This window comes from Vidua macroura, chromosome 4 (assembly GCF_024509145.1).
Source record: "Vidua macroura isolate BioBank_ID:100142 chromosome 4, ASM2450914v1, whole genome shotgun sequence".
NCBI lineage: Eukaryota > Metazoa > Chordata > Aves > Passeriformes > Viduidae > Vidua > Vidua macroura.
In genome coordinates this window covers 73,475,411-73,495,805 of record NC_071574.1, presented here as the reverse complement: position 1 = coordinate 73,495,805, position 20,395 = coordinate 73,475,411, and the positions used below count along the sequence as shown (strand labels likewise).

At 53.0% G+C, this 20,395-nt stretch overlaps 1 protein-coding gene across 1 annotated transcript in view; it reads right to left on the bottom strand.

The window, feature by feature from the left end:
* The window catches only part of ALMS1 (ALMS1 centrosome and basal body associated protein), a 43,202-nt gene that overhangs the window by 3,451 nt on the left and 19,356 nt on the right, over window positions 1-20,395 (bottom strand). Inside the window, exons 14-20 of the mRNA XM_053976698.1 lie at window positions 16,941-18,043; window positions 13,953-14,067; window positions 12,886-13,080; window positions 7,651-7,877; window positions 6,777-7,161; window positions 5,507-5,570; window positions 3,169-3,268 (exon numbers count right to left, since the gene is read on the bottom strand). Of these exons, the coding sequence (XP_053832673.1) occupies window positions 3,169-3,268; window positions 5,507-5,570; window positions 6,777-7,161; window positions 7,651-7,877; window positions 12,886-13,080; window positions 13,953-14,067; window positions 16,941-18,043 (2,189 nt within the window). The remainder of the gene's footprint in view (window positions 1-3,168; window positions 3,269-5,506; window positions 5,571-6,776; window positions 7,162-7,650; window positions 7,878-12,885; window positions 13,081-13,952; window positions 14,068-16,940; window positions 18,044-20,395) is intronic.

The following is a 20,395-nucleotide window of genomic DNA, read 5'->3' as shown; positions in this document are numbered from 1 at the left end:
AGATTGTCCCTCACTGGCAGTGTCCCAGGCCAGGCTGGACACTGGGGCTTGGGGCAGCCTGGGACAGTGGGAGCTCTCCCTGCCATGGCAGGGCTGGGATGGGATTTATTCATTCATTGCTTCCTTTCCCAAATTTTAATCATGCCCTGTGAGCCCTCAAAGCCTTGGGGAAGGGGCTGGAGAGTTCCTGAGGGAGCTGGGAAGGGGATGGAGAGTTCCTGAGGGAGCTGGGAAGGGGCTGGAGAGTTCCTGAGGGAGCTGGGAATGGGCTGGAGAGTTCCTGAGGGAGCTGGGAAGGGGCTGGAGAAATCCTGAAGGAGCTGGGAAGGGGCTGGAGAGTTCCTGAGGGAGCTGGGAAGGGGCTGGAGAGTTCCTGAGGGAGCTGGGAAGGGGCTGGGGAATTCCTGAAGGAGCTGGGAAGGGGCTGGAGAGTTCCTGAGGGAGCTGGGAAGGGGCTGGAGAGTTCCTGAAGGAGCTGGGAAGGGGCTGGAGAGTTCCTGAGAGAGCTGGGAAGGGGCTCAGCCTGGAGCAAAGGAGGCTCAGGGGGGACCTTGTGGCTCTGCACAGCTCCTGCCAGGAGGGGACAGCCGGGGGGTTGGGTTGGGAACAGGGAACAGGGACAGGAGGAGAGGGAACGGCCTCAGGGGAGCCTCAGGGTGCGCACCAGCAGGAATTTCCCCATGGAAAGGGTACTCAGGCACTGGCAGTGCCCAGGGAGGTTTGGAGTGCCCATCCCTGTGGCCCCTGGGGACATGGGCAGTGCTGGGGATGGTTGAACTGGGTGGGCTCAGGGGTTTTCCATCCTGAGTGACTCCGTGGCTCTGGTTTTTGGGACAGGCCCCGTGGTGGTCAGGGCACCCAGGGGCTGTGCCCAGCCCCACACGGAGCTGTGCCTCCCTGTGCCATGTTTTCCCTGGAAAAATGCCCAAGGAGCTGCTCCCTGCAGGCTCCCGGGGGCTCCTCAGGGACAGCAGCAGAGCAGGAGCAGCTCTGCCCCTGCTGCTCCACACCAGCCCTTCCCTGCAGCAGCTGGGCCACGGGGATCCTTCAGTGCCACAGCCCCACCCCACACCTCATGGAGCCCCTGCAGCAGCTCCTGCCTGCCTTCCTTCCCCCAAAGCTCTGTCCCATTTTTGGAGTCATTCCACAAAATCTGTGGTTGGTTTTTCAGAAACTGGTGCCTCAGCCCATCCTCACCAAGCCATTCCCTGATTTACAGCAGCTTTCCTGCACCAGCAGGGAGAACTAAAGCACTGGAATTATTTACTGCCATGAATCATCACCTCCCTTCCAATCAAACCCATATTTATGTACAAAAGTTCTGATCCTATTTCCTCCCTGCTTCCAGCCCACTCTGCCACTCCAAGTCAGTGCCTGCCAGAACTCATTCACTCCTCAGATTTTACTGTACCAGCATCTGGAATTCTCAGACCAGGGAAGAAAAATGTCCTGAAAATACCCTGCCCAAGTATAGCAACAAATTAAAGTCTTTCTAGTGCTAAATTCCCCAAATTAAAATAGGAAGATGATTTGCAGAATACATTAGAAGTGCTGACTTCCAAAATCCAATGACTGCTGCTCCCAACAAACACCCAAGCCTATTATTCCAGCTCTGGAATACTCCAGGAAAGGAGTTGTGCCAGCCAGGAGTTTATCACTAAAACTGCAGTGCAAGTTTAAGGTCCAGAGTTTAAAGAAAAGGCCAGTTTTGGTTTCAGTGCCTGTCCACGCTCAGGGACACTGGTTTATCCCTCAGCCTCCCAGCCAGGGCTCCTGGCTGAGCAGGGCCAGTGCTGGACCAACAGAAACTGCTGGAATCCTCAGGGATAACCTTCCACCAGGACTGCAAGGCTTAGACTGGATAAAGTAAGGGTGACCCCCGGCTTTGTTAGGCACGGCTGGGAAGTGGGCTGGGAATTCCCTGAGCCAAGTCCATCCACAGCCAGGGCACAGGAGAGCAAACCCAGCAGCCTCAAGGACACCTGTCCTTCCTGGGATGTGCTCCAAGACCCCTCTGTTCCACCCCGGGCCCTGAACAAGCCCTTGTTTGTATCCTGTCACCAGGACCACGCTCCATTTTAACATGGGATGGAAGGATTTCAGGAAAGGAAGGGGGAGCTGCTGTAGCAAAGCTGGGCTGATGAGATGGAACACACCTGGGCACGCCCTGCAGCCCAGCACCTGGACTCCCAGGGTCCTGGGCTGTAGGATGTGGCTGGGCTGTGTATTCCACCTGCCTGGGCTGGGGCAGGTATCTGCTGTTCACTGGGCACTTTTCTTCATCCCTCCCACAACCCATCCTCCCTCCAGGAGATCCCTGCTGTTCATGGGCCATTAATTATGCCCAGAGGGGAGGCACTCAGTTTTGTACTGAGCCCAGAGAGGCACTCACAGTTTTGTAGGGCTGAGCCCAGAGGCACTCCCAGTTTTGTAGGGCTGAGCCCAGAGGCACTCACAGTTTTGTAGAGCTGAGCTGAGCCCAGAGAGGCACTCCCAGTTTTGTAGGGCTGAGCCCAGAGGCACTCACAGTTTTGTAGAGCTGAGCTGAGCCCAGAGAGGCACTCACAGTTTTGTAGGGCTGAGCCCAGAGGCACTCACAGTTTTGTAGGGCTGAGCTGAGCCCAGAGAGGCACTCACAGTTTTGTAGGGCTGAGCTGAGCCCAGAGGCACTCACAGTTTTGTAGGGCTGAGCTGAGCCCAGAGAGGCACTCCCAGTTTTGTAGGGCTGGGCTGAGCCCAGAGAGGCACTCACAGTTTTGTAGGGCTGAGCCCAGAGGCACTCCCAGTTTTGTAGGGCTGAGCCCAGAGGCACTCACAGTTTTGTAGGGCTGAGCCCAGAGGCACTCCCAGTTTTGTAGGGCTGAGCCCAGAGGTACTCACAGTTTTGTAGGGCTGAGCCCAGAGGCACTCCCAGGTTTGTAGGGCTGAGCCCAGAGGCACTCACAGTTTTGTAGGGCTGAGCCCAGAGGCACTCCCAGGTTTGTAGGGCTGAGCCCAGAGGCACTCACAGTTTTGTAGGGCTGAGCCCAGAGGCACTCCCAGGTTTGTAGGGCTGAGCCCAGAGGCACTCCCAGGTTTGTAGGGCTGAGCCCAGAGGCACTCCCAGGTTTGTAGGGCTGAGCCCAGAGGCACTCCCAGGTTTGTAGGGCTGAGCCCAGAGGCACTCACAGTTTTGTAGAGCTGAGCCCTCAGGCGGTAGGAGCTGTACTCCAGCCTCCTCTGCTCCTCCTCCCTCTTCCTCCTCACCTCGGGGAGCTGCTCGTACATCCTGACGGGAGAGGAAAGGCAGAACCAGCGATTTGAAACTGGCTGACACTAAAATCCACAGCTGTTGTACACAAGGAGAAATACTATAAGAGAAAAGCCCTATAAATACGGCTTAGGCCCTGCTACTTTAGCTAAACTAGCAGCTAGCTTATAAGCTCTTAGGTGAAAAAAATTACCATGAGACTCAAGTTTGCATAACAACTTTTAAAAAAAAGTAATAACAAAAGATCTGTCCTAGGAGAATCTACAAAGACAAAATGTAAACACCTGAAGAAAAAAAAGTCTTAACATACACACACAAGCACCTTCTAACCAACAGATTGAGTGTTAAGAAGGTTACTGACCAATTAGAGTCAAACACATCTTTAAAAACTGTATAAATATGAGCTTTATTTATGTATATTTATTTCTATATTTATATTATTTATATATTTGCTTTATTTATTTATTTATTTATATATGAGCTTTATTCTTCCTGCATGAAGAAACTGAGTCCCATCTGCTTTACTGCAACACACACCCTCTGCTTTATCCCCACATTCCTAGGGGCTGCTGGCCAGGCACATCCCTGACAAAAAACAAAAAAACACAAAAAGACACGAAAAAATGTGTTTGCAGTTTGCTGGTGTCCCACTGTGGAATCCACAGCAGCACTGAGCCTGGGAATTCCTGCCCCTGGAACACCTCTCCTGGCCCTGGAACATCTCTCCTGGCCCTGGAACACCTCTCCTGGCCCTGGAACACCTCTCCTGGCCCTGGAACACCTCTCCTGCCTCTGGAACACCTCTCCTGGCCCTGGAACACCTCTCCTGCCCCTAGAACACCTCTCCTGGCCCTGGAACACCTCTCCTGGCCCTGGAACACCTCTCCTGCCCTTGCAACACCTCTCCTGGCCCTGGAACACCTCTCCTGCCCCTAGAATACCTCTCCTGCCCCTAGAACACCTCTCCTGGCCCTGGAACACCTCTCCTGGCCCTGGAACACCTCTCCTGCCTCTGGAACACTTCTCCTGCCCCTGGAACACCTCTCTTGGCCCTGGAACACCTCTCCTGGCCCAGCAGCTCCCCCGAGCAGCCCCAGGAGCTCTGCACTGCCATGGTGACCCAGCTGGAGCTCAGTGTCCCCCGTGCCCCCAGCCCAGGACACCCTCATGTCCCCCCAGCCATGGCAGGAGTTCAGCACAGCGACCACCTCGCCGAAGCTTTTTAGGCATTTCCAACATTTCAGTGCTTTTCAGTAGTGTTGCCCTGCCTTGTCTTCTCCTGTGCTGATGCTTCCCCAGATTCTCCTTCAATCCTGGAATGGTTTGGGTTGGAAGGACCTCAAAGCCCACCCAGTGCCAGCCCTGCCATGGGCAGGGACACCTTCCCCAGACACCCTAAGAATACTCTTAGATGCTAGAAGTCATTAAAATGTATGATGAAAAGTCATTAAAATCATTAAAAATCACCAAGGGGTTTATTTGATGTATTGTGTGCTGCAGTAGGTGTTCTGTGGAATCACAGAGAAACCGAGGTTGGCAGAAACCTCCCGAGGCCACCAAGCTCCTGCTCAAAGCAGGGCTCATTCCAAGGCTGGATCAGGCTGCTCAGGCTCATCCCACCAACCTGTGACTACTTCCAAGGCTCTGCCACCTCTGTGGGTCCTGGCCCAGCACTTCCCATCCCGTTCACAGCAAAATTCAGCAGCAGTGAACTCCCATTTTTTATTTTCCCTTCCCACACCCCCTCTGCAGCACAGCTGCTCCCGAGGGTAAATCCATGTGAGTGTGCTGGGCATTGCAGAGATGAATTACTGCACTCAGAAATAAGACAAACCCTATCCTAGGTGGTTTTTCCAAGGGTAAAACTCTCTGTATTCCCTAGGGGTGATTATTTCTATAGAAAGCCTCTTCCTTTGGGGAAATGCTGCCTCACTGCTGCCCCAGTTACCCACTTTGCTCATTTGTGAGCTTCCTCAGATGCTCCAGTGTCCCCCAGCCCATTCCCTCTCCACGTGGCACCCAGTTGGCTGTGGATGGCTGACACTGCAGCACAATCCTCAGCTTCAGCTACAGAAATGATTTTCCAAAATGATTTTGCTTCTAAGTAGGACATTTCTCCCTCTGATAAGGCACCTGCGTTTTTCACTGGAAAAGCTGAATTATTTGCACACCCAGTTCTTTAACTGCTGACAGGATTCAAAGCTCTTCCCTACCCAGGGTACTGATCCACATGAAATAAAATTCCCTGAACTTTACCTTTTAGATCTTTGAAACATTTCATGCTTGGGAATTGCTCTTCTTTTTTCTTTCATCAGGAAACCTGAACAGAAAATTTTGAGATAAGGGAAAGATGAACGAGTTTGTTACTGCAGCAATGTGAGTCCTTTGTAAGTTTTATAGAAGCTTTTACAAAAAACTCTTTATAAGATCTTACAGACAACAGGGTTAAATAAATGTAATGCCTTTAGGAGAAATAAATAATAAATAAACATGTTTGGAGTTTTTCATGAACGGGACAGGACTGCTGGGGTACATTCCTTGAGCTTTACTGCAGCACCAGCCTCATGGCATGGCTGAGACAATTGGAAGATGGCAAAGCTCACGTCCTGCCAGCAGCAGCCAAGGATTCCTTTGTTACAGAGCATTTAAAAAACTTCCCAGCCGAGAGCACATTGCTAAAGCTCACAGACAGTTGCTCTAGCCAATTGCTGCAAGCACACCTACCCCTGCTGCACACAATGCTGGCTTGCATGCTCTCTGTTACAACACACAATACTCCATTATTAAGCTTAAAACCTTCTACCATCGTGCTAAGCATATTTTCCTGCAGTCTTAAGGTCCATCTGAGCCAAGCCTAAAACTCAAGCTATTGCTTCATGTCCTTGCTTGCTGTACTATTCTAACTTTTCTACTTTTGGACTTTGCAACTAGTTCTAATTTCTCTGCTCTTTCTGTTTCTAAGGCCTGCTTTCCCAGTTTTCTGAAAATCTTACCTTTACTATTTCCCACATTTCCCCCTCTCAGTACAACCACAAAGAAGCCCTCTTAACTTTGCTGCTTATTGACTACCTTGTGTTACATAGCTCTACTACAATACCTATTTCTTTTTGCTTGTTTGAATCACCTCTCTTTGCTTGCTTGAACTGTTGCTATTTTACACCACAGCAATTTTTATGCTGTAAAAGATCTGGTCTGTTCAGAGGATAAAAATCAAATCCAGTAGTAGTTACTATTTACTGTTCTAATAAGTCTATTCCATTCCAAGGTCTTCATTCAAAGCCTGCATCTGTGTCTACACTTGCATCCACTGTCTCTGTAAGATCTTGAGAACTTTCTGTGATCCCATTTCCTAAAATCTGCACTGCAAGAAGCACACAAAGCTAGCCAGCGCCAGCGTTAACACTCAGCTTCACTCCCTACTCCATTTGGCACTTCCTACCTTCACTATTTCCCACGGATAAATACACCCTGAAGCACAACGTGGAGTTCATGAAACCAAAGAATTCAAAGCAGACCCCTGAAGTACCTCGGTTGGGCAGCAGGTGATTTGCAGTCCTGCAGTCCTTTCTGCTCCCTGCAGGTTGCAGCAGCTGTTGGGGTGGCAGCAGTTTGTCCCCCTGGGCTGGCAGCAGTTTGTCCCTCTGGGCTGGCAGCAGTTTGTCCCTCTGGGCTGGCAGCAGTTTGTCCCTCTGGGCTGGCAGCAGTTTGTCCCCCTGGGCTGGCAGCAGTTTGTCCCCCTGGGCTGGCAGCAGTTTGTCCCCCTGGGCTGGCAGCAGTTTGTCCCTCTGGGCTGGCAGCAGTTTGTCCCCCTGGGCCTTGTGGAGCCTCCTCTCCTCACGGAGCAGCCGCAGGTGCCGCAGGCGCTGCCCCGAGCGCGAGATGAAATCGGGGCGGTGCAGGGCCAGGGCCTCCTGAGGGGACACAAACAGACCCTGCCTGGCCAAGCTGGGGCTGGCAGCTGCAGGGGAGCCCCAGGACATCCACCACGAACCCCAAACATGGAAAAAATCCCATCACAGCACTGGCTGTCATACAAAACTCCTGTCCTTAATGCTGTAGGTGCTCGGAGGCCGGCAGCCTCTGAGCCTCTGGTTTCACAATGTGGAAATAAGCTGGCCAGAAAGGAAAAAACCCTAAAATAGTAAGAAAGAATAATAAAACCTCATTTTGATCTGATACAATGTACACCTCAGTACTGTTTCTGCATGGAAACAAGTGATGGGATGTTCTGTCAGCTACATCCCCCTGGCTCCTGAAGCCAAGGGTTCAACCCCTGTAGTATCAGAGCAGGCCAAATACTGGGGAAATAAGTCTTTTGGGGAAGGCCAGATTGCCACGAGCACCCCGTGATTTGGCCCCTGTGGAGGCCCCAGCAGTGCCTGGGTGCAGGGTGGCCTCACCTGCAGCGTGAGCTTGCCCAGGGGCTGCCCCAGCCCCCTGCCAGCCCCCGCTCCCTGGCCCGGGCTGGGCTGCTCCTCCCAGTTCTTCTCCCGCAGGGGCTCTCTCCAAGGCTTTGTGCTGCTCCAGGGCTCAAACCAGGCTGGCCCAGGGCCAGGACTGGCACTGCACTGGTTTTCTTTCCTCCATTCACATTCCAAGTCCTCTGCTGGGACGAGCCACAGAGTCCCTGTTAAAAGGGCACAGAAGAGAAAGGAGATTGGAGGCAATTCCTGTGCCTGTTGTCCATGCCAAGCCATGGTCCTTTATTCCTGCAGGAACCCCAGAGGCTGAGGGGACAACAAAGAGCTGGGAGGGGACACAGCCAGGAGAGGTGATGCCAGCTGACCCAAGGGGGATCCCAGATCACAGTCAGGACACAGCTGATGGAAGAGGAAGGGGAGCACTTGGAGTTATGGTGCTTTGACCTCCCGAATCACATAAGGCACAGTGGAGCTCTCCTGGGGATGGGAAAGGTGGCAGGGGCTCTCCAGGGTCCCTCCAGTGCCTACAGGGGGTTCCAAGGAGGCTGCAGAGGGACCTGGGACAAGGGGAAACGGTCTGAAGCTGAAGGAGGGCAGGCTGACACCAGATATGGGGAAGGAACTGTTCCCTGTGAGGGTGTGGGGCCCTGGCACAGGGTGCCCAGAGCAGCTGGGGCTGCCCCTGGATCCCTGGCAGTGCCCAAGGCCAGGCTGGACACTGGGCTGGGAGCACCTGGGGCAGTGGAAGGTGTCCCTGCCATGGCAGGGGTGGCACAGGGTGGGATTTAAGGTCCCTTCCAACCCAACCCACCCCAGGATTCTCCAAGTGCAGAATGAATGCCTTGTCTGGCTGTGCTCGTGGGCTTTTCCTTTCCCTATTACCCTGCCTCTATCCCAATCCAGGGGTTTTCCCACTCCCACCCTCCCCATCCTGCCCCACATCCCGAGGGAAGGGAAGGACCAGGGGGCTCAGGTGCAGCTGGGTTAAACCACAGCAGTGCCAACACTGCAGCAACCCCTCAGTGCAGCTCAGCTCCAGGGGAATTTCTGCAGGAAACACCTTGGGCAGGTTCAAGAGAATTCCTTCCCCAGGTGCCCCAATACCAGCAAGTCTTTATCAAACGCCACTTTGGAAAGGCCCAGAATTGTTCATTTTCCAGGTTTCTCCCCATGGAAAGAACAGCTATTTACCAGCAATCACACATTTTTAAGGAGCCTTTCTGCTGGCCTAAGCCCTGTGGCTCTTCATCCATGGAAGACCAAATGCTTTCCATCTCCCAAATGTTCAACGTGCCTCCAGGAATTCAGTTACTCACAGTTTACACATACAATGATGTGAATACATCAGCTGGGATTCTGAGCAGATATTCTGAATTTTCTAAATTAAACCCTTATGAGAGAGAATGATCAGTCCCCACAACAAAACAGTGATGAGTAAGGGAAATATTTTTAAACATTTAATTGTGACGTTGTGAAGAGTGGCAGGAATTTAAGAGACAAAAAAAAAAAAATAAATGAAAACATCAGAAGACTCCTCCAGCAGCCTAAAAATGCAACTCTCAAAAACAGTTGAGTTCTTCCCAATTTTCACACAAGTACTCTGGGAAAATCTTCTGGGAAGCCTCAGGGCATGAGACATAAGGACAAGTTGGTGACCAGCACTGAGAGTTCAACACAATGTTTTGTACCTCAGAAATTAGCATTAAGCACCTACAGGATCCCCACCTCTCTGCAGTGTTTATTCCCCACTAATGACTGCATTTCCTGCTGTAACAGCCATTCCAGGGCTGAACATGCCATCAGAAGGCAGCACTGCCATCTCACGGCAGGGTTTGGTTGAAAATGGCAAAATCTCCCATGAGATGCCATCAGGAGGAGGCTGTGGCAGGGACAGCTCTTGGAGGCTCCTGAGCCTACCAGGTGTAACATGTAATATATGTTATAAAGTAATTCGTGCTAAATGAAATTAAAAACCACAGCTCCTTGTGTACTAAAACCAGTGTCGGGCAACAAGCAAGCTGAGTGACAGAAATCCAAACCTCCAGGAAGACACTGGCCCCAGAGATGTACATTCCAAGGGATTTTTAGCCTGACATGGCCCCAGCTGGAGGCATTTCTGATAAGCACCTGCAGCAGCAACAGACCAAGTGATAGAGATTCAAACTCCAAGAAGACACTGGCTCCAGAAATGTCTGTTCCAAGGGATTTCTCATCTGCCTAGCCCCCAGCAGGAGGCATTCTGATAGGCATCAGCAGAAGCTGATCCCAGAGATTTTCACCTGACAGGATTCCAGGAAAGCCTGATAATGTGCTAAAGGAGACCCTTCCAAAGCCCAAGAGCCTGCATAAAAATGGGCCCCTTGGAGCTGAGCCTCGGAGAGCCACGGGGATTTGGTGCCACAGAGGCCAAGTCCTGTCTGACACTGAGGGCTGGCTCAGAGTCAAATCGCTTGTGCCTTTCTTTTTCCAAATGTATACTTTGACCACGTAATAAATTCCTTTAATTATTACATCGGAGCATTCATGTACAACACAGGGAAAGGGCAGTGGCAACGCCCTGCAGAGATGCACCTCAGGCTCAGGGCATTCCTCACAGCCCAGGGTGAGGAAAGAGCCTTCCCCCACGGCGCTCTGCAGCACGGTGCCAATTTATCCCCTTGGCCCGCTGGCCTTCCCTACATGTCCATGTTCTAGAGAGTTCTCCCTTCCCTGTGTTCCCACTGGTTTGTGTAACCCTGCCCATCCACCCTGGCATTCCCTATTGTGTGGAATCCTCTGGATCCTCCCCCTGAGGGAAATCCCAGGGCCTTGCCCTGTGTCCCAGACTGAAAGGCAAGATGTATTCTATTTGCCATCTGTGTGGCACTTGTCTTGTGTTAAGTGGGCAGTTTTCCTTATCTCTTCCACAATCAATCCTCTCTCAGGGGAGACATCTGCTGATAAGGGGCCATTGAGTGTCACTGCATGACTGATAAGAACTGTAACATCCCATTGGGAGATGCTCTGCCCAGAGGGAGGAGCCAAGCATTCCTACCTGGATATAATCTGGAGTTTCTGGAACACCAGCATGGCTTTTCCTGCACTGGATTTCCCAGAGGAACAGCTGCCTCTTCCACTGCAGGAAGATGACCTGCACCCTTTCCTACAGGATCCCTGCTCCAACAGAACCACACCTGCCACTCCAGGAGGACTGCAGCCACAATTCCAATTGCACTGCTGCCAACACCCTGACCAACAGGGTGTCAGGTTGTGTTCTGACTGTGCTAGTGTTGTTTTGGGTCACTGCATTGTTTATATTTTTATTTTCATCCCTAATAAAGACTGTTATTCCTGCTCCCATATTTTTGCCTGAGAGCCCCCCTCAATTTCAAATTTATAACAGTTCGGGGGGAAGGGGTCTACATTTTTCCATTTCAGGGGAGGCTCCTGCCTTCCTTAGCAGACACCTGTCTTTCCAAACCTGGAGTCCTTGGAAGAACATACCCACAGAGTTTTCCCCCCCCAGGCTGACAGAGAGCACTGAGCCCATGGTGCTGCCAATCTACACCAGATTGCCTCCCCCATGGGCCAGCTGACACTGCCCACCCCAACTGCTCATCCCTCATGCCCCCTGCAGGTTGCTGCCCTCTGTCCCCCCATGCCCTCAGGTCACTGACCCCACACTCAAGTCGTGCACACCACACGGTTTGCTCTTTGTCTCTGGTCCCTTTGGCGTGGTGGATGCACTAAACCCTGGCTGGAATACGTCACACAAAGACCCTTCCTGTGCCTCCCTGTCCCTGTCTGTGCTGTGTGTGAGTGCATGGACCTCAAGTGGCTCTTCTGGTGGCCTTACTCTGAGCAGCTTCTGAAGGACACCCCTCAAAGAAGGCTGCAGCATTTCTATCACCCTGCAACACTATCGGCCCCGTCCCGGTGTGCTGCCCCTGAGCCCTCACACCATGGATCCCTGATGCTCTTCTCTGCCCCCCTTCCCTGAATTTGTACCCCCCTGGACCCTCCCCTGTGTTTGTCTCTGGCCCTGGACCCCTTCAGTGTTAGACCCTGATAAACCCTCGGTGGAACTCCATGCCTGGACCCTCGTGTGACTTCACTGCCAGGCTGCTGCGTGTGTGTTGAGACCTGAGGTTAGGAATTAACTCCGGCTAGAAATCCATTTCAGATTCAGGTCAAGTGTGCTGCTCTGACTTGTTTAGTCTGTAGAGTCTATTCATTTGCTGCGCTCGTAAAAAACCTGTGCTTGCAAAAGCAAAACTGCCTCAAACAAGGTGAAAGGAATGTGAACTTCCAAGCTAGAAGAAAATAAGAAGGGCCCCTTAGACCTTAAAACGAGAAGCAAACCAAAACTAAAGCTACAGGAGACAGATGGACAACCAGAAAGCTCTCTGCACGAGAACTGATAGAACTAACTGTGATAAATAAATATGCATAAACCTATTGCAAAACTTAACGGACAAAAAGGAAATTCAGACTCTCAAAGAGCACACATACCTTTAGAAATGACTCAGCTGGTACCCAGTGCTATAATAAACACACCACTTCTCAACTTTAATTAGCTGAAGAGTCATCTGCCCATACACTGGTGTGTGTGCTGCTGCCCTCGTGGCTCCTGCCCCTTGGCACGAGATGCTCTTGGGGCAGGTCGTGTCCACCGCCACCATGGACCACAGCACAGGCCTGGGTGTCCCTGGCCCCGCCCTGGGTGTCCCTGGCCCTGCTGTGAGTGTCCCCAGCCCTGCCCCGGCTGTCCCCAGCTCTGTTCTGGGTGTCCCCAGCCCTGTCCCAAGTGTCCCCAGCCCTGTCCCAAGTGTCCCCAGCTCTACCACGAGTGTCCCCAGCCCTGCCCCGGCTGTACCTAGCTCTACCCTGAGTGTCCCCAGCCCTGCCCCAGGTGTCCCCAGCCCTGCCCTGGGTGTCCCCAGCCCTGCCCCGGGTGTCCCCAGCCCTGCCCCGGGTGTCCCTAGCTCTACCCTGAGTGTCCCCAGCCCTGCCCCAGGTGTCCCCAGCCCTGCCCCAGGTGTCCCCTGCCCTGTCCCAGGCATCCCCAGCCCTGTCCCGGCCGTCCCTAGCTCTACCCCGAGTGTCCCCAGCCCTGCCCCGGGTGTCCCCAGCCCTGCCCCGGGTGTCCCCTGCCCTGTCCTGGGTGTCCCCTGCCCTGTCCCAAGTGTCCCCAGCTCTACCACGAGTGTCCCCAGCCCTGCCCCGGGTGCTGACCTTGCTGGAAGCGCAGCCTGCTCCTCTTGGTCCGTGTGTCCGTCAGGAGCCTGCCCGGCTGTGCCCAGGGCTGCTGCCAGGCCTGGCCCGGCCCCGGGGGCTCCCGCAGCTGCTGGCTGCTCCTGGGCGTGGGGAAGGTCACCCCAACATCCCGGGTGTTCTTCCTGGTGGCACTGCTGACGATCTCCAGGTCTCCTGGAACGGAAACCAAGCAGGGACGTCTCACTGCCCTGCGCCAGGGCAGGGAATGACCCCACTCCAGCTCAGAGTGAAGAATCACGAGCTTCACCCACCTCCAACAGTCCAAACCTTTTACATTCCCACTTCCCCAAACCAAGGAGAGTTTCCAGTGGCTGGGGATGGTTACTGCACGTTAATCTGGGTGAAATTAAACCCAAATACCCCAAGCAAAGTATACATTTATCTGGGGGTGGGAATTCAACTGGAATTAACTCTGCCCTATGAAAATCCTTCCCTGATTCAGTCTGCTTGCACACAAGCAGGAATAAATAAATAATTGCTGTATCTGATGAATAAACCAAGGCCATTACTCAATGTGATGATGGGGAGTTGGCGTGGAAATGAAAGCAATGAAGAAACTGCTAATTGCCACCAGAAAAAGCCCAACTGCAGAACTGCACCAGGCCAGGAGCAGCTTGGGACTGAAATAGAATTTAACACCCAAAATATTCCCAGGAAGAGCACGGAACACTGCAGTTGCCTTCTGAAATAGCATATGCCTACAAAACCCATTCTGGGAGGAACAGATGCTTTGGGGAAAAAACAATAGATAAAAAAAGGCAGCTCACCTTTGCCATTGAAATGGAGCAGAAGCCGTGGTTAATAAACTTACAAGTGAGAAAATTGGTTTTTAAAGCAGCCCAAGAGTGGCAATTAAACAGCTCATGTTCCCTGAACACATCACCCTTCCCTGACAGCACTTGAAGTGAATTTGGAGGGTGCTGCCTGTACAGACCATCACCAGGAACACCCAGGCTGTGGAGAACGGGTTCCAAAGACAGGAGAGGCAGGAGGAGCCCAGGGAAGTGTGGAATTCAGGGCCTCACCTGCCTGGATCCCTTTGTTCAGCATCCGTGCCCGTCGCTTGCTGCAGAGGGCAGAGCTGGGCCCCCAGGAACTGCTGCTGGCACAGGTGGAATCCAAGGAAAAGGGGATGGTGCTCTAAAAAACAGGCAAGAGAACAGAAATTCCTGAAATTCCAACCAAGATGAGCAGCAAACAGGATTTAAACAGAGAAGAGTCGTTGCTTTTCCCTTGTTGTACCTTGGTTCTGTTAATGCTGAGCCCAGGCTGATCTGTCCCACTGCTCTCACAAAACCCAGCCCTGCTCCACCCTGTGCACTTCCAGCAGCCCCACTCGGTACATTATTAAAAAGCACATGATTTACATCAGAAAAGCACATTATTTCTGTGGGAAGAGCTCGCTGGCATCAGAGTCAGGACAGCCCTGGGCATCCTCCAACCCACCTGGGGCTGTTCAGCTGAAGGGAGAGCTCAGAGCCCCTTGCAGGGCCTGGAGGGGCTCCAGGAGAGCTGCAGAGGGACTGGGGACAAGGGACAGGGAATGGCTTCCCAGTGCCAGAGGGCAGGGATGGATGGGATATTGGGAATTAGGAACTGCTCCCTGGGAGGGTGGGGAGACAAAACCGTTTCGAAGCAGGGGAAGCTCCCTCACCCTGTGATCCTCACCACAGAGTCCTCCAGGTGGGAGAAATTAAACTCCACAAATCCAAGAAATAGGAGGGACGAGGGGAGTGTCACACCTTCGTTCACACCGAGCCAGGTGTGAAAGCTGCAGGGCTGGACACAGCTTGGGGATCACAGGTTAACTTCAATTAATAAAGCCATCCAAAAGCAGGAATGCTGTCCCAAGCCTTGGCTCTGTGCAGCACAGGAGGGCTGGGGCTTTATTAACACCAGTGACCTGGCAGCACCTCCAGGCTCCCAAGGCACCCTGACAGTGCCTGCAGCTGAGCTGCAGCTCCAATTACAGAACTGCAGTCAGGAACCTGGAGAAAAGTGATTGTGTCCTGTGAGTAAGCCCCAACACCAGCCACCACGGAAGTGCAGAGGCCTCCTCTTTACTCCCTTTTACTGCAGCTCTATCACCCCAAACAAAACTTCAATACTAGAAGGAGGCAATTTTGGCTCTCATAAACCTGTTTTTCTTTAACCTCCTGTAGCTATCCCAGCTCCAGGAGAGGCACTGCACAGATGCTCCGATATGGATTCTCTTTCAGATAATAGAACATGAGAACATTTCAATGTGAACGTGTGAATTTGAATTATGTGCGCGGCAAAAACGTGCAAAAGCAGGGAGAAAAACCCCAAAATATCCCGAAATATCCCCTTCCCCTGCACGTGCAGCACCGAGCAGCAGCAGCCAGCAGCCTGGGCAGTGCCAGGAATGTTCCTGTTTGGATGGGAATGTTCCCTGCTCCCCAGCCCTCAGCCAGATGGCAGCTCCGGAGGGACGGGGAGGAAAACCTCCCGGGGTGGCTCTGGGAGCTGGAAACACAGAAAAAAAGCGAGCTGGAAGCAGGTTTTCTGGAAGCAGGGCTGACAACGGGCTGCCAGAAAGCTGAGCTCCCAGTGCAGCATTCCCACCAGGATTGGGGCAGGGATCTCTCTGGGAGCTGGGCTCCTGCTCAGAATGGAGATCTGCCTCAGAACCAGACATTTACACTAAAAGCACAAATAAATCTTGACTTTTCCTCAGCTAAACAGCCCAGAAGTGACCAAAATCGGAATTTTAAATTAAATTTGCTATTTTGTCATCCATTTTCTCTCACTCCTTATTTTAGGAGGGTCATGTGTGTCTTCAGATGGATTTTTATAAGAGTATTTCACCAGCAGATAAAAAATCTGAGTTTCTAAAGCCACGGGGCTTCAATGAGCCTTTAAAGGGTTTATTTCCCATATCATTAATTCCATTTGTCATCTCACAGGTGATTTAACAGGTAAAAAAAATCTGATTTGGTTTTATGGTTCAATAGACCCTGAAAAATTCGTCTTGTGAATGGAACATGGAATAAAATCATCTTCTAAATTCTACAACCATGCCAGAAATGTTGGATTCTAATGCTGGTGCTCTGGTTAATAGTCTTAATATTGCCAAGTTCAGGACAGTTTTATTTTACCTTCAAATAAATGTTACGAATAGAAATATTAAATAAAATAATTTTAAACCATTCTTCCCCTTCAAAAAGATTGTTTCTCCCCCAGATTTGTTTAGTTATTTGCATTATTTCTCATTATTTCATCATTCACTGGCTTATTTGACAAACAGACTTGGAGTTGTTTCTAGAAAATAAAATAGCTATTTTCAATTAAATCTGGTAGTAATGATGCCAGTTCCATTTTCATCTGGAAATACAAAAAAAAATAAAGAAGTAATTCAATATTCCTCACTTGCTCTGTGCTTTTCAGCATTCCTGTGTATCACAGAGCCCCCGAACTCTGTAATTCCTTACTAAAATCACCAAATCCAGGCTGAGTCCCTCTTTAAGAACATTTCCATCTCTCCTGCCAAGGGCAACAGCCAACTTCACCTGAAGGAATTATTCCCTCTCCTTTCAAACAGCTGCACTGCAGAGTTCTCAGCTCTTTAAAGAAAAAATGTCCACAACCAGCCGGACAAAACAATTTACACATTTTTTTACAAGACCAACAGCAGGGAAACTCCAATAGTTGTATGGATCCTTGCCCAGGGATGTCCTGGCTGGAATTTGCACCAGATTCACAACCTCTGCCCAAGGCAGAGCCTGCAGGTACGGGGAAGAGCAGGATCTGTCCCCAGGGGAATGAAGCAAGGAAAGCAAGCCCAAAGCAAGCCCAAAGCAAGCCCAGGTGGTGTTTTGCCAGCCTGAGCCGCTGCCCTGGCTCCTGCAGGCTCAGCCCTCGGCCGGGGCAGCTCCCAGGGAAGGCAGAAACCTCCCCTGCACCCAAATTCTCAGTGAGTCCCTGCTGCCAGAGCCCGGCACAGCGGGAACTCCCGTGGGGACGGCGCAGGGCAGGGCTCAGGATGCTCTTACCTGGCCCTTCCCGAGGCTCTGGGCAGCCTCCTGGGGACGTCCCGCAGCCCCTGCTGCTCTGCTCTCCTCATGCCACTTCTGGGAGCGGCTCTTCTGCTGGCTGATGGCACGGTAGAGCTGGGCCAGCCTCGGGGACAGCCTCGGGGACAGCCTCGGGGCTGGGCTCGGGCTGTCGGTGTCCGGGGCCAGCCCCAGCCTGTGCTGCCCGAAGGCCCGGAGCAGCCTGGCCGTGTCGATGGTGGACAGGGACAGGGAGCTGCTGTCCCCGGAGGCAGGGGACGTGTCCAGCCCCGCCGGGCTCCCCGTGTCCCACGCCGAGCTGCTGCAGCCGCTGGGCTCTCCGCTCAGCCTGGACTCCGAGGAGCTGTCACTCGGGATTGCCGGGTCCTGCTGCTCCTCCGGAGCCCCGCTCGGGTGCTGGGTCACCCTGCGGCCCGGCCCGGCTGCCCTCAGCTGCCCCCGGCTCGCACGCGGCCTCTGCGCCACTCGCGCTCGCTTGGGCTCCGCGCTGTGCCCAGCCCCGGCTCTTGCTGCCAGCCCAGCTCCCGGCTGCTCCCTTCCCGGCGTCTCCTCCTCAGGAGCCTTCTCCCCGGCTGCCAGGGCGTGCCGGAGGGGGTTCTGCAGGAGCCTGGCCAGCCGATCCAGGCGCTGCACCAGGGACAGCTCTCCGCTGCCGCCGAGCCGCTGCTGCTGCCCGCCCTGGCGCTGCAGGAACCTCAGCCACAGCTCGTCCAGGCCGCCCCTGGCACGGCCCCTGTGCCGTGGCGCCTTCCCCACGCTCTCATCCAGGCCAGCTGTCCTTGCACGGGGCCCAGCGTCGCCGCCGGCCGGCCCGTTCCCAAAGCACGCCCCGGCACCCGGCTCCTCGCTCCTGCTCTCGTCGGGCTCTGCGGCGAGGGCGAAGAACTGCCCCGCCGTCCCCTGGGGGGCACGGGGACCCCGCTGGCGCCGGGGGGCAGCCCCCGGGCAGGGGGCAGCATGCCCAGCCCTGTCCCGGCGGGGCTCCCTGCGATGCTGGCAGCTCTCCCCGGCGGGCAGGGGCAGCCGGGCGGGCGCACGGACACCACGGGAGGGCTCTGCAGGCCCGGAGCCGTCGCGGAGCTCTGCAAGACAGAAAACACCAGAACGTTTTGCTGCTCTGCTCCAAGCGGAGCATTCTCATCCTAGAACACGACAGAGGATTAAAAGCAGGATCACCGAGCCCACTCCCAAACACAGTGAGCCTGGAGACGCGGTCTGAGCATTATTACAATCACATAAACAAATAGTTTCTATCTTTTGCAACGTGGAAGCCAAGAGAATATTCCATGGAAGTGAATCTGGGGAGGAATCTAATTCCACCTCAGGGAACTGCCCTGACCAACCCTGAACTGAGCCTTTGTTTAGTCATGGAAGGGACCCCAAAGCCCATCCAGTGCCAGGGGCAGGGACAGCTCCCACTGTCCAATGCTCCAATTCCCATCCAGCCTGGCCCTGGACACTGCCAGGGATGGGGATGCCCTGGCCATCCATGAAGCACACACAGCACGAGTGTTTTGGAGCACTCTCCAAAACAGCTTTAAAGTGATTTTTAACATAATGTAAAAACTATCAAGTTTTAAAGTGCATTGTGTGTTTTTTGTAGAAAGGACAGGGTGGTTGGATCTCCTCCCTTCCCAGCCCAGGGGCTGTGGTGGAACACGGAGATCACGGATGCTGCAGCCAGGGCCAGCCTCACTAACTCTGGAAGTGCAGGAATTTTTCTTGCCATACAAGGGCAATGTTTATAAACTTGTGTAAGAGGCTTCCTCCACATCCTCCTGACAAATGAGATCAGGCTTGGGAATGCCAGGCAGAACTTTGCTATTCCTGGCTTTTTAGAAAGTTACCAAGAAATGGACGGAATGTAAACAGGCAAAAAATAAAAATAAGTTTGTATAGAGAAACTTTTTTTTAAAAAAAATACATAACTTGCATAATTTTAAGCTCTAGACAAGCTCTGTGGGTAGAGGTAATCTTTTATTAGATCATCTAAAAATACAGTTGAAGAAGTCAGGGAAGATTTAAGACATGCAAGTCTTTCTTCTGAAAGCTACTTTAAAGTTCCAGCTGCACTGGCTGCCTTCACAAAAGATTCTTTCTCCTTACAGTTCTCTTCTTACCTGGGCCTTTAGACCATCACAGCAATAAAAAATGTTACGAGATCATTTTATATTAACACTTTTGTTCCCCTCTCATTTTTATTGATGTTACAGCCTTACGTAATCATTGAAATTTTCCTCTGCAAATAAAAATTGTCTTCGGAAACACCGAAGTCTCACCATTCTGAGAGGAAAAGCTTCAAAGAAAAAAAGCCCCACGTGAAGTGAAAAATGAAAATAATCAGATGGAAATCCTATCAACACATCAGGACAGCGTCCTGACAGGAAGCAGCAGGACAGCAGCTGCTGCAGGAGAGAAGCAGCCACGCGGGAATGGCCTGGCTCCAGCAGGGGTGAGCAGGGTGCAAACCCAGCACCAGCCACCCACAGGCACAGTTTGTGCTCCACAAAGTGTCCCTGAGGCTTCTGTGCCACACACAGAGCCAGGGTGGCACCCAGGGCTGGGCTCAGCCTGAGCCCTGGGGCAGCACCCTCACCAAGGACAGCCTGGAGAGCAAACCCTGACCTTCCTCCTCCTCAGCAAACACAGCCTGGAGAGCAAACCCTGACCCTCCTCCTCCTCCTCCTCACCAAACACAGCCTGGAGAGCAAACCCTGACCTTCCTCACCAAGGACAGCCTGGAGAGCAAACCCTGACCCTCCTCCTCCTCCTCCTCACCAAACACAGCCTGGAGAGCAAACCCTGACCTTCCTCCTCCTCCTCCTCACCAAACACAGCCTGGAGAGCAAACCCTGACCTTCCTCCTCCTCCTCCTCACCAAGGACAGCCTGGAGAGCAAACCCTGACCTTCCTCCTCCTCACCAAGGACAGCCTGGAGAGCAAACCCTGACCCTCCTCCTCCTCCTCCTCACCAAGGACAGCCTGGAGAGCAAACCCTGACCCTCCTCCTCCTCCTCACCAAACACAGCCTGGAGAGCAAACCCTGACCTTCCTCCTCCTCCTCCTCACCAAGCACAGCCTGGAGAGCAAACCCTGACCTTCCTCCTCCTCCTCACCAAGGACAGCCTGGAGAGCAAACCCTGACCTTCCTCCTCCTCCTCCTCACCAAACACAGCCTGGAGAGCAAACCCTGACCTTCCTCCTCCCGGGCAGCTCCTCCAGACAGGGACAGGGCAGAGACAGGGACAAGGACAGGATCAGGGACAGGACAGGGACAAGGACAGGATCAGGGACAGGACAGGGACAGGGTCAGGGACACGGGACAGGGATAAGGACAGGGACAGCAGCACACAGAACTGCAGCTCGGGGACACACAGGGCACAGAGGAACCTGATGTGACATCACAGCACAGTGGAGTGTCCCTGGGCAGGGAC